Source organism: Euprymna scolopes, chromosome 25 (genome assembly GCF_053919585.1).
Source record: "Euprymna scolopes isolate OS-2025 chromosome 25, ASM5391958v1, whole genome shotgun sequence".
NCBI lineage: Eukaryota > Metazoa > Mollusca > Cephalopoda > Sepiida > Sepiolidae > Euprymna > Euprymna scolopes.
Window position 1 is genome coordinate 107,260,594 of NC_136506.1, and position 14,860 is coordinate 107,275,453.

Below are 14,860 nucleotides of genomic sequence, written 5' to 3' on the forward strand. Positions count from 1 at the left end.
AATGAAAATTTTCAGACGTTATTTTGGTTGTTGTCCATTTCATTACGAGCTAATTCCAGACAAAATATACTGGCTTCCTGTCAATCATAGACATAACGTTTGAAGGAAATTTATTTTCGTATTTGATCGGAAAAGTAAAAAGGGTTGAAACACCAACAGAAAAAAAAAGACTTTGCTCCTAAAAAGGTTTCCATTTTCTTTTTGTCAGATATATAGATTTTTATCATTTCAAAACTTGTATAAAGTATGTTTTTTATATTTTACTTGTATTCATCAGACTATGGTTCTCATTTTGAGTGTTGTTTGTGCAATGTGTCGGTCAGTTTGGCCTTCAACTGTCTTCAAGCATGTTGGTTTCTGTTTAGAAAAGAGAGAAGTCACTGGTTCCATAGATATTTTTGTATTCTTGGAGTTAGAATACGAATAGATAGAATACTCCAAAAATATGTAAATATCTACGGAGCCAGTAACTTTTCTCCTTTCTTTTCCAAACAACAACCAACATGCCTGTAGATGGTTGAAGGCCAAACCGACCAAAACGTTGCACAAAAAAAAAAACACTCAAGATGAGAACAATAGTCCAATCAATACAATTAATATAAACAGTCAGCCCTTATCTAAAAAAATTCAGAATTTTAGTACATATATTTTTTTTTTTTTAACTAAACAGACGAAAATTTCAATTAATTGAAAGTTTGGAGATATTTTGATAAAAAAAAAAAAAAAAAAAATTATCAACAGCTGTTTTGAAGTGTTAATCTCCAGACTGGAAATATAAATTCTACACAACTCCATTAACCTCATCTATCTATATTAAAACTGATTAACTAAACACAATTCACACTTAAAAATGTTTAAGTGCTTTTTAATGGTAATTTCTGTATACATAAAATACTCTAAACTACAAAAAAAAAAAAAATAACTTCTATTGTCCAATTGACTACTGTACACTCTTTAATCCCCATCTTGGAGTGGCCTCTGGGCCTTGATAAGTGGTGATACCAATGTAAACAAAATAATAAATAAAAATTCCTCTTATATTAAAAAACACAAAGAAAAATCTCTATGAGATAAATACCTGTGACAGAAAGAAAATATATCATATTCCAAAAATCATCTAAATTGATCAAGTAATTTTATTTTTAAATAAGAAAATCAAATTTTACAAGTATCTGAGAAGTGGCTGTAATACCCATCATTTTGAAAAAAACGTCTTAAAGATAACTCAACAATAATTCCCCTTGCCAAACTTTCACAAAAAACATTTGACTAGCTACAATCACCATATACGATTTCCCTCACTCTATCTGTGCCTGAATCTAAACGCAAATTCCATGAACAAAGCTTCTTTTCCCATAACTGCCCGCCTTTGGAACACTATCCTCTGTCCTGCTTCCTAGTTGAATACAACATGGTAGCCTTCAAATCCAATGTAAATAAGTTCTTGTTGAGTCGTCCCCATAAATAATCAAATTCTACTCAATTTACACCATTAATTATTACTACACTACCACCTTACATTCATTATCCTCGAGTGGCCTTCAGGCCTTGATAAATAGTGACTCCCAAGTTAAAAAAAAAGCAATAAAGAAAAACAGCATAAGTTGTCGGACTTACCCCCCCCCCCCCGATTTTAATACTTTCGCATGGCCAATTTTCATACGACACATTTTACAGCAAAAAATATTTATCTTTAATTTCAACAGAATCTGGAAAACTGTAATCTATGAAAAATAGTTTAATAGTCCGAGTTGATATGTAATTTCATTTTGCATGCTTAAAAATATTCTTAACATAAAATAAGAAAGTAGTCGAGAACCCTTGTTATCTAGACAGTTTTGAAAAAAAAATTTTTAAGAGTACAAAATTTTCTCATTAAAAAAAAAAACAGTATCTTATTTCAGTATTTCTTTTTAAGTGTAATAGAATATATATTATTTAATTGGAATTCATTATTGTAATAAAATAGTTTGCAAAAATTTCCAAAGTTATCTCTGTCTATTTTCACAGGGAATGCATGACAATATTGTTTTGTTTGTGATTGACAAGTTGGCAATATTATGTCTTTGCTACATTTTCAGTCACTTACTCATCAGATGCTCACCTTAAAAAGGATAGAAAAAAAACTTTCCTTGAACAACTCACACAATCAATGTGATCAACAAAACTGCCAATTTTCTTGCTAAAAAGGTTACCATCATGTGGTATTCATCTTAAATTCAATTATTTTCATATCTTTGTGTATTTAAGTTTATTATTTTTTATTTAAGTTTTGTTATATATCATCTTATTTTATATTTTAACATCTTTGAGTCCTTATTTTTTAATTATATTAATTGCTATATTTATAATTTATTTTTCAGTTAAAATACTTTTAATAAGGTCAAGTGATTTAAATTAAATTCAAAACTCCATGTTATTTTTTTTCTGTGTTTACTTTTTCAAAGGATTAGTTGATAGTTAAAACTAGTTCATTCAGGAAAATTTTTTTAACATTGTCCCTAATTATAAGATGTTTTCATATATATATATATATATATATATATATATATATATTTAAAAGTTAAAAACTACAAGAACTTTCTTGTCAACCTGATAGTATAATTCAACTTAGTGAAGTCTAGTGTTTAACATCATTGAATTATATGTGTACAATTATTTGTAAATTTTTATTCTACACTAGAAATATTTCCTATTTTCTTTCAAATATATTCAAAATTTGTGTTTACTAAAATCATGAATAGACTCGTTAACATTTATTGGATCAAGATATACAGCTTTATCCATCTCACGTCTTATAAAAATTTTATGAGACTAATATTGTAAATCAGTTTCATATAATAATCCGCATCTGTTCATATTATATTAATTCATTCATTCATCATATCACGTCACTTCATCATCGCCACCTGTTCCTGGAGGTTCCTACCAACCCATCACATACTCTTTCTAAAGGTTACATTTCAACCATCTATAAACTTCATATGCATATGTGTTTTTTAAAACATAATTTATATTCATGTTTAGTTAACCATTTGTATGGTTAATAGGAAAATTATATATATAATAATTATAAACTGCTTTAATTAGCCATATTTTGATCTTATCAAATTAGACATTTCATAATATGACTGATGAAACATATTTTTCACTTTGGTTCACTGGCCCAGCTTGAGACTCAAGATACCATATTGATTTGATCTTGTGTAATATTATAAATAAACATTAAATAGTCAAATATTTTTTATGCATATTGCTTATTTCTTATGATAGTGAAATAGTAGTTTTGTGCAAATCTTAAATAACTAAGGTTGAGTTTAGAATCTATTAAAGGAAATTTTTCTGATAAGACATGGTGGGTTGGTAGGGGGTGAGGGGAGAATTTGAGAACCACTACACTAGAGACACAAATGAAAGGACCATGGAAAAGAAAAAAAAACGTTTCTTTTATATAAAGTAAAACAAATAAAAAATAAAAACTACCATCTTGTAATAATATTAATAATAATAAAAATGGCTTTGAGAAACGATTCAATACTTTGAGATAAATTAATGGCTTGACTAGTGGACATGATGTAATGTATCTTTTGTTCCGTTTTTCTTGTTTTTTCCTCTTTTTAACAAGACGCTGATTCCACTCGGGTGTAAATGCTGTTGTATCGACAGTACTGCTGCCAGGTGAAGAAAAGTGCTCTAAAACACAGGTTTTATAGAACCCATGCACATATCCTTCTTTCTATAGACACAAGCTATTCGAAGAATTTCACTGTAAAAGTTTCTCTCTCTTTCATGTTGGGATTATTTTTCATGTCAGCACAGCCTAATTAATACGTGAGACGTCAACCCTCTTTAAACTTTTGGTAGGCATTAGTCACTTTCCCACCAGCGGCTCTTTGCCAGCGCCGTCTTTTACGGCTTGGCGGCAACCAGTCAGCATCTGTGTGGTCTTCTTTAGCCCCGTCATCCTTCTCGCTTTCCGAGAAGGCCGAGCTGTTGTTGTTGTTGTCATCGTCGTCAGAATCAGAGTCTGTGGACGTGAATGAGTACGCGTCCTGATGAGAGACGTCCTTAAACTTGAGATCATTATTTGGGACGACGGTTTCTGTTTTCTTGTTCTCGCAGTGGTTTTTGAAATACTTAGTCACTACGTTAGCATCCTTTGGATCTTTTGCCTCATCTTCCTCCCCCTCTCCATCCTCTTCCTCCTGCTCTATTTGTTCTGGCTCTTCTTGTCTTCTACCTACTTCTTCAGTAATCATCTCTTCTTCTTCCTCCCCCTCGTCCACTTCTCTTTTCTCTTCTTCTATTGGTTCCCCTTCATTAACTATTTGCTCTGCTTCATCAACCATCTCCTCTTCATCTTCTTCATCCTCTTCTACCTCTGGCACACCTATATCTTCTTCTTCCTCCTCTTCTTCTTCCTCCTCTTCTTCTTCCTCCTCCTCTTCCTCTTGTTCATCTCCCACTTCTCCTTCGACCATCCCCTTGACAATGCTGTCATCGTTGCTGTCACCAATGTTACCCATGATGATACCGACAGTCACATTCGTTTTCACTCCTCCACCTCCCCTGCCACCTTTGCCGTTCCTCCCTTTGCCTCCAGACTTCCCCGTCACGGAGCCACGCTTTGAAGTGACACGACGGGTCCCGGACTTGCGATGTTTCTTGTTCCCCTGGACATCGTCCTTTTCTCCAAATTTGTCAACACTTGAATCCTTGTCTCCTTCTGAATCACGACAACGTTCCGTCAAAAAATTAACGGCATCTTCTTCCATACTTTCTGTCGTTTCGTTCAGACCATGTTTCACTTTTTTGTGCCGATTCAGGTTACCTACAAAACGAAACAAAAACAATTCATAATGTTAAATATTCCCGTTAGTAAGTTTGATGGCAGACTGCATACAGGGTGGAACGATAAAATTTGTCGCCCTAAAGAAAATAACATTACAGCTTTATTTTAAAACTCAATTCAGGTAACTTGATTATGTAGTAGAGCTGACATCTATTCAATGTAGCCGCCTTTAGCCTCAATCACCGCCTCGATACGGGTTCGGAGCTGGGAGTATGTCTTTTCCACAAGTGCCGGCAGGAGGTCCGTGAATACTCGGCAGATGGCGGCGATCAGGCTGGCTTTGGTGATGTTCTCAACGTATGACCAAACAAAATAGTCCAGTGGGTTCAGGTCGGTGAAATAGGGGGGGGGGCAGTAAGAGAAGGGTACAAAGTAGTAGCACGTCTTCTGAACCCAATTAGACATTTCATATGACTAATGAAACATATTTTTCACTTGGGTTCACTGGCCCAGCTTGAGACTCAAAATACCATATTGATTTGATCTTGTGTAATATTATAAATAAACATTAAATAGTCAAATATTTTTTATGCATATTGCTTATTTCTTATGATAGTGAAATAGTAGTTTTGTGCAAATCTTAAATAACTAAGGTTGAGTTTAGAATCTATTAAAGGAAATTTTTCTGATAAGACATGGTGGGTTGGTAGGGGGTGAGGGGAGAATTTGAGAACCACTACACTAGAGACACAAATGAAAGGACCATGGAAAAGAAAAAAAAACGTTTCTTTTATATAAAGTAAAAAAAAACAAAAACAAGAAAACTACCATCTTGTAATAATATTAATAATAATAAAAATGGCTTTGAGAAACGATTCAATACTTTGAGATATATTAATGGCTTGTCTAGTGGACATGATGTAATGTATCTTTTGTTACATTTTTCTTATTTTTTCTAGGTCTCTTTGGACTTGTGGGCCGGCACAGAGTCTTGCCGCCACGTCTAGGGTCTGCCGGGATTACCTCATTCTTCAGCACATCCAGGTACACTTTGATGTAGACTTTCAAGCCGACCTCAAAGATGTGAGGTGCCATGATGTGGCTCTCACTTATAACTATGCCAAAGACCATACCCGTGGCCGGAAACTTTGTTTTTATAATCTTTGGCACATCCCTGTTATTCCTGTCAATCCAGTAAAGTATTTTGAGGGTGCTGGCAATGGTCCTGTTGTCATAACTTATAACTTGGATCAGTAGAGAGCATAAGTTGTACAGTGGCGCATCTCTGATCTCACTCGTTGAACATTGTGTCACTTTCAGACATGATAGAATGCTCCTATTGCTCTTGGGATTTGTACACAACTGGCCAATTAATAGATGGTCTGCAACAAATAAAAAGAAAACTGGTTTTCATCAAATGGAAATGGAATCATGTCTTTTTTTGGGCGACAATTTTATCGTTCCACCATGTATATAGTAATCTGCAAACAATCATAAACACCTTTAAGTATTCCTAATTTGAATATTTATTTCTTTAAATTATATACAAGTAAATATTCTGCAATATACATTTGGAATTTGCAACATTATATTTTCTTATATTTATACGTCATATTTTCATCAATGGTAAAATGTTCAATATCATTGGTTTGTGAGTAACAGATACTACACTTTGAAATATTTGCACAAAATATAAAAATACATAATGAACAAATGAGACATAAGGCCAGAAAAATGTATTTGCTTTCCCACGCAAAATATGACATAAAATCATTTTTAATGTGGGGGAAAAGACAGCTTCCCAAAAAAGGGGCACTCTGGCAGTTACAAAAATAAAAATTTCATTAGTATAGGATTTCCCCTACACTAAGGACAAATTAATTTAAGTGTTCCATCAGAACAGATACTATACTTTGATCTTAGTCCACAGGCCAGATACTACACTTTGAGTTATACATTTTTTATTTTGCAATGAAAAATTGGGGAGGGGGGGGTTATGGTCAGTCGTCACTGCACCTTTGGTTGGTCTAGCTAGAATTATCATTCACCACAATACTGCAAACACACAAGGAGTCATCCTACTTAAGATTTCTAAAACAAATTGTTTTTTTTGTTTCAATAAAATATATCTGTATTATATGTAAATATATATATATATGTGTGTATGTAAAAATATATATATATATATGTATTATATGTAAAAATATATATATATATATGTTAATTATATGTAAATGTATATATATATATATGTTAATTATATGTAAATGTATATATATATATGTTATATATATATATATGTTAATTATATGTAAATGTATATATATATATATATATATATGTTAATTATATATATATATATATATATATATATATATATATATATGTATATATATGTTAATTATATGTAAATGTATATATATATATATATATGTTAATTATATATATATATATATATATATGTATATATATGTTAATTATATGTAAATGTATATATATATATGTATATATATGTTAATTATATGTTGATTATATATATATATATATATATATATATATATATATATATATATATGTAAATATATATATATATATATATGTATGTAAAAATATATATATGTATTATATGTAAAAAAGAATTTTAGAAAAAGTTGTATATTGATATTACATTAGCATGAGGGGTGGGGGGTGTCCAAAAACTAAACAAAATATGTTAATACAACCCTCCCAACCTTCTCTAGATGGTAAACCGCCCACTGTTTTCTGGCTTGATGGGGGGCCAAAAACAAGCAGGTCGCTCTCTAAATGGGGCTGAATTCTAGACGGGAACAAAGAAAAATTGGGATAGGGAACACTTTGATCTTAGCCAAAAAAAAACAAAGGATATAAAAAGGTTTTCATGACTAAGTATTTTTAAATTCATGATTGTATAACTAATGTTTAATAGTGGTGGATAGTATAGTATCAGTTTTGTTGTCATTAGAACACCTTCCCAGGGATTACCTTCTGTATTCTTTGGGGTAAGTTGGAAAGTGTCTTAATTTACTATCTAATATGATCTTATGTCTCTCAGTCATTGCCTTCTCCTTAGGAAGTCAGTGTACGAGGTGCTTTAAATAAGTTTCCAGACTTTTTTCATAGAGGCACTTTTATTGATAGTACACACATAAAACTCTAGTCCCCTTTGAAGTAATCTCCTCCGGCTGCAATGCACTTGTTGTACTGTTCCAACAACTTCTGGAAGGCTCCACGGAAGTCCTCTTGTGTGAGCGTGTCAATGACCCCCATCACAGCCTCTTTTATCTCAATTGTCTCATAATGACAGCCTCTGATATTTTCCTTGAGCTTAGGGAATAACCAAAAATCTCAGGGAGTAAGGTCTGGACTATAAGGAAGATGAGGAACTGTCTTGATGCCCATCTTGATCAAATAGTCTATGACCAGGAGGGAGCATCCTTGAGACAAACTTTGCACAAATCTTCCACATCTTCAGTGCCTCACGAATAATTGTATGCACAGTTCTCACACTGATATCAAACTGTGCACTTATTGTCTCTATAGAAACACGACGGCCCTTATCTACAAAATTTTTTATTTGGCCAATCAACTCTAGTGTTCTTACTTCCTTACTCCTCCCACGGCTCTCATCATCCTTCAAAGACTTCCTGCCTTCCTTGAATTTCTTATGTCACTCAAAAACTGATGCTCGATTTATGCAAGATGGTCCAAAAGCAGTCTGAAGTATTCCATACGTTTCTGGGGCATTTTTTCCAAGTTCAAAACAGAATTTGATTGCATATCATTCTTCTAAAGTGTCCTCATGCCCAGATTGCATTTTTAAAATACACCAGCTGTGACAATCAGGCTTTAGTAGGGTGTATTCCAATTCCTGCTGTAGCTGTTCTTTGAACCTGAAATCATAAAAATTGGTCTGTCATCTCATAAGATGTATAGCAATAACATACTGAATTTTTAAGAGTCTACGACAATTTAAATGCCTTTACAAAAAAGGCCTGGAAACTTATTGAAGGCACCTTGTATATGTTCGTTTAATCAGGTCCCATATTTTTGCGAGCATTATTAAATATTTTTTATTTATGTAATATGTATGGTTATCTTCTAAGATTTTATCAGTTGGACCTAAATAACATTTAAGCTGACATATCAAACCAATTTTCATTTCTTTTATTGTTGTACCATGTTATTGGCATTAAAATAACACACTTCACGGCAGAGTATTTTAAAAAAATTATGCAGTCCCATCTGAACAACTAGTCAAATAGAAACACTTTTTAAAATTAAAAGCTGAAAGATAAAAATCATCAAGGGGAATAACTTATATTTTATTAAAGAATATGAAAGCACTGTCTCTCTTATAACTATTTTTTTGCTTTTTCTGTATAAGTTTAAAAACAACTAATAATTAAAAATAACTTTATTTCATCTTAGGCAGTGCTGAATAGATACTGCTAGTTTATTATATAATAATAAAGCCAGTTTCTTTCTCAAATTTTGTCATCAATAGCTTTCTTCTTACAAAATTAATATTTAATTTTGGTAAGTCAGTTTCTCTTGTGGATTGATGCAATATGTTAAGAAAAATAAAATACAATTTGATTTAATTCTTTTGAGAATATACTTTGTCAAAATTATTTTCAAATGGCTGCCATGTTAAAATAAGGAACATAATTGTATTTATCCATACAGAGTTACTTTCCCTTTATTAGAACAAAAAATAATATCTGCTCGTTATTTAATGAGTTACCTGCTCTTGTCAATTAATAATGGCGGTTTCCAATAAAATTTTAAAATCTTATAAACAGCTGCTACCTTAATATATTAGCAAAAAAATGCAAAGGAGATAGGATTAGAAATAAACCTAAAGAAGACAGAATGTATGTTTACAGCTAAATCACAGTTTAACCTAAACATGACTATTCACAGTAAACCCAAACAGGTCACCCAATTCATTTATTTAGGGGATAAACTGACTTTCTCCGGTGATCACGAGATGACATTGAAACACAGAATCAGGCTGAGTTGGGCAGCTTTACAAAAACACACCACCATTCTAAAATCAAAAATTGTGCCAATAACTATTAAAGTAAAAGTTTATTTAATTTATGTCCTCCCAGTAGTTCTATATGGCTTTCATTGTATCACATGGACTATGTATTTCAAAATAATGTAATGCATTTCATTATGGGACATCAGCTGATCAAAAAACCCAAAATATCCACCCTTCATCAAACTACTTCCCCACCTTCTCTATTTGATAAAATCAAAAGTAAAACCCTTAAACTTTTTCCCCATGTCAAACGATCAACCACTGGTCCATCAAAGTTATGCTTTGAGCATATGTTAAAAGGCAAAAGAGGCAGAGGAAAGCCAAGGAGACAGTGGAGAGAAAATGTTTTTGATTTGACATCTCTCAATAGTTGGGCATCCATCAACCAACTTGCCCTGGATTGGAAAGAATGACAAAAAGTCACATGGGTTCTGCAATCTGCACTAGAAGCGAAGATATGACTTATGACTTGAAAAATTGTCAGCATAAAATAAATTTGCATAACAAAACTTTAGAATCTTAATACCATATTTTAGTAGAGATTGTTACAAAACACCTTGGCAAAAAAAAGGTATGAACTCACTATTTCCCTCCAGGTTTGGATTAAATAATAGCTCGCCATATATCATTTACAATGTGTTGTCTTTCAAAATAAAGAATTCTTATCTGTCTGAAAACCTTGTCTGACTCAAAACCCTTGATCACCTTGAAACTTCCGAGACATACAACCAAAAAATTGTGTTAAATCAAACATCGGTCCTACTCTGAACACCTTACTTCCCTGGGCTTGGATTCATTGAAACTGGACATCTCTTTTTTTTTTCTTTTAATGCTCTGCTGAAGTTGCTCCAGTTCTCTCCAAATACTTCAACAAATACCTTACAGAATCTTGTTTTTTTGACTGATGGAAAATTGCTTTGGTTTTTAAGAATTCTAGTGAAAGAACTGACCCATTAAATTATCGTCCCATTAGCCTCTTCCCTCTCTTCACCAAAATCAAGCACTAGTTTGCCATCTCATAGATAATAAATTTCTTTCAGACCAACAGCATGGATTAAGGCAAGCCTATTTTAGTGCCGATATTGCAACTGTAATCTCTGAACAGATATACCATGCATTGGGTAAGGCAGAGGAGGCTAAGTTGGTAACCCTAGACAAATCTAAGGCTTTTGACAGAGTTTAGCACGATGGTCTTCTCATCAAAATTAAATCATATGGTATTACTGGATGCATTCTTAAAATAATCAAATCCTTCTTAGATAAAATGAAAATCTATGTTGTCCTTGATGGGCATACATCTGAACATGATATTAATGCAGGATCAATCCTTGGACTTTTATTATTCCTAATATTCATAAACAACCTCCCTGATAAAATTGTCTTTGAGATGGGTATATTTGCTGATGACACTATGCTCTATAATAGACACGAGGGGAAAATTAATGAATACATATCTAAGAAAATGGCTAAAACTCTAGAGGAAGACTGTAGTGGAATGGAGCCGTCTGTAGTGGAATGGGGCAGAAAGTGGATGGCGACATTCAATGCCACCAAGACTAAGCTTATTTTCCTCAATAATTACAAGAAATCTTCTCAACTACTTTAATGCAAGGTGCTTGGATAAACTCAAAGCACTAATACTCCTCTGACAAGCAGCAAAATCCCACCCTCACATTGTAGAGATCTTTAGATGCTGGAAAGTCTTCTACTCAAATAGCTTCTTTCATTCGAACTGCTAGACTCCGGAATTCCTTCCCATGACATGCAGAAGTTCAACAGTGAACAGACATCATGCTACCAAAGTTCGTACACAGTGTCCCTGCAAATTTGGTTCTAAAAAGTAGCCCCTTATGTCTTAGTGGCACTGTGCCTAGTTTGAGATGAAAAAAAAAATGTTAGTCCATAAAATTAATGAAAAAACCTAATGATTATTCAGCAGCAATGCACAACTTTAAAAAATGAATTCTTTTTTTTTAATCTCTACATATATATAAAAGGCACTGTGTGCATGAGTTTGTTCTCTATGGACTCCAAAATGGCTGTTTGTTTTTGTTTTTTTTTTTAAATTTCACACAAATATACTTTGTGTGTCTGGGAGTGTTCTTAGATACATTTTGTCTCGGAATGCCTTCGATAAATATCAAAAAGCAATAACTGAAAAATATAACTAAAGGAACAGTTTGATTTTAACCAAAGTTAATATCACAAGTGCATTTGAGAAGTTTTATCACTGCACAAGGAGAAGAGCATGGCATATAAAATCAACAGTAGGTTCTTTGATAAGACAGGGGCGCATTTGAAATGAATGTTTCTGTTTAGAGCACAATTACACCATGATACTTGACCATTGCATTTAAAACTTTAATTCAAGCCTTTATATAAAAAATAATTTTATAAAATAAATAGGTTCTCTACAGTGCAATGTAGATTACAATGTACTGTGGACTAAGTCATTGCAGGGAAGCATTTGAAGCTTTATTTTGGCACATTGTGATAGGTCCTCAGACTAGAGCAGGCAATCAATCAATTTGATTAAAAAATGGGTGAGTTCACTGATTGTGATAACAATAAAAGTATCGGAAGTGTGGAACATCTGTTAATCCTCAGTCAATCCGGGGCAATACCAGGTCTCCCTGCTAGTATTGAATAAAATTCATTTTCAGTACAAATCAAATTATGTCCCTTTCTTTTCTTTTTTATTGCAATTATTAAAGTTTTCTAATATTTTTTACAAAAGCTATCATTCATTATCGACAGCCTGACTTTTTCACAAGTCTTGCTTGCACCAAAATGTATGACGTCACATTCAATTGCACAGGCCTCCTCACTTTATGAAGGCCACAATACAAAATACATGCATGTAGGTGCACTTTTATATTATACAAACAAAAAAATATTGAATTTCAAGAAAAACAAACAGTACCTACATAATTGTCATGTTGCCGACAGTAACATATATAAAGATTATGGAAAATGATAAGGTAGGAAAATAGTTATTAATGAAAAACTATTTTCAATAAAGTTTATATGGGGGAATAAATTTAGTCCAACATTTTGAATTACATTCGCCACATGACGTAAGCAAGAGAACTTAATTATCTCCCCTGTAAACTTATCTCTTTTTAGTTAAGTGTAATACAGTGATTTTGCTTCCTTTCACAAATTTCATTTTTCATAATTATTTTTCTACCTCATCGTTTTTTATAATTTTTGGATATGTTACTATTTGAGACCTAATAATTATGTAGATACCATTTGTTTCACTTGAAATTAGATATTGTTTTTTGTTTGTATGATATAGAAGCACTCCAATTTTTGGTCGGGACAATTACATTTAATATTCACAACTGGATAATTTTCTTTTCTCTATGACAGAATTATTTCTTTTGTCATCCCTTTTTGGATCATTTGGTTATTGTCCAAAATTCACAAGATATTAAAAAAAAATGAAAATAAAGAAAAATTTCTATGAAAATGAAGTTTTATGAGTATCCGAGAAGTGATTGTCTTGCTCACCATTTTGAAAAATATCTCAAGAAACAAAGAGAAGATAACTCAACAATAATTTAAACGTACTAGATTCATTTTGTGATGCCGATGAATTTCCATTAATCATTAAAAAATTATTTTCTTTATAAAAGTACTTGATCAATTTACATGATTTTTGGAATATGATATTTTTGTTTCATCACAAGTATGTACATCATAGATTTTTCTTTTTTTTTCTTTTTAAATATAGTAGGAATTCTGGACAAGAACTGATCATTTTTCTATTATAAGACTGACTATGCTTAGGGCCGAAAGGTAGCATCCTTGTGCCTGTTTTACAAGTATTCCAATGGCAAGTCCTCTGATGAACTCCAAGCACTAGTACTCCCTTAACATAAATACCTTTGACAAACCCGACAAGCAGCAAAATCTCACCCCTACACTGTAGATATCCCTAGATGCCATAAAGCCTTCTACTTGAATAGCTGCACTTTGGAATTCACTCCCGGACCCCTCCTCCCCTGACTGTACTTACACACAGAAATTCAAGTCTAATGTGAACAGATATCTCATTGCCCAACTCTCTAAATAGTATCTCTGCAAATCTGGTCCCAAATAATAGCCTTTCATAAGTAAGTGGCTCTGTGCCTTGTTTCGAGCAAAATAACAATTAAAAAAAAAAAAAAAAAAAAGGGACAAATAAATCTATATATGCTAAGATGTTTTATAATTTTACTAATTTTGCCTGGTTGTAAAATACGCTTAAATATATTTTAATTTGTCCAGATTTCATATATATTATTATAGAGTTGGGATTTCAAGAGTAAAAGAAAAAAAAGGTATTTGGGTGCCACAGCTAGAATCGAAACCGAAAGCAAAACTGTAGCATACAAAGCTGGTGATGTTACCACTGTACCAACGTGATACGCATATGAACGGATTAAAAATAGACTAAGATGAATGTACAAAATGTATGACGGTCCATAAAAATCCTATCATTTGAGTGCCGCTCTGTGATTTTTAGTTTTGGAAGAGAAAGAGTAGAAAATATGGAGACAGACATAGTAAGTTTTATAAATTAGATTTTCAATATAGAAACAAAATAAATGGTCAATGAAAAAAAAAAACTTTCTATTTTTTAATGGCAGCAGATCATATTTCAGTTTTTACATTATTTTTCGACATCCACATCATTTGACATTGGATAAGGATCGTGTTACACCCAAAAAAGACAAAATATAATGCCTGACATGTGATGGATAAAAAAAAAAATTAATAATTAAAGATAAAAATTTGAATAATTAATGGAATATTAATAGTTTTGTTTTTAAATAGTTATAAATTTTATCGATAAAATTTCATGAACAACTTTTTTTTCTCTTTTGTTTTTCTTTTTTTCAAATGGTTTTATTTTATTTACCAGCTGTATTTATCTGGTATTGCCCAGGATGCAATGAAGTCATTAAATGTTTCTGAACTTTTTTAGATGTATTATTTGAATTCTCCGGACT

General features: G+C 32.2%; 1 protein-coding gene across 2 annotated transcripts in view; it reads right to left on the bottom strand.

Annotated features, from left to right (window-relative positions):
* Positions 1-3,785: 3,785 nt before the first annotated feature.
* Positions 3,786-14,860, bottom strand: part of LOC145247556 (uncharacterized) — a 92,441-nt gene continuing 81,366 nt past the window's right edge. For both annotated transcript variants that reach the window (XM_080109402.1, XM_080109401.1), the window contains one exon: positions 3,786-4,831. In XM_080109402.1, the coding sequence (XP_079965528.1) occupies positions 3,840-4,831 (992 nt within the window). In that variant the 3' untranslated portion in view covers positions 3,786-3,839. The remainder of the gene's footprint in view (positions 4,832-14,860) is intronic.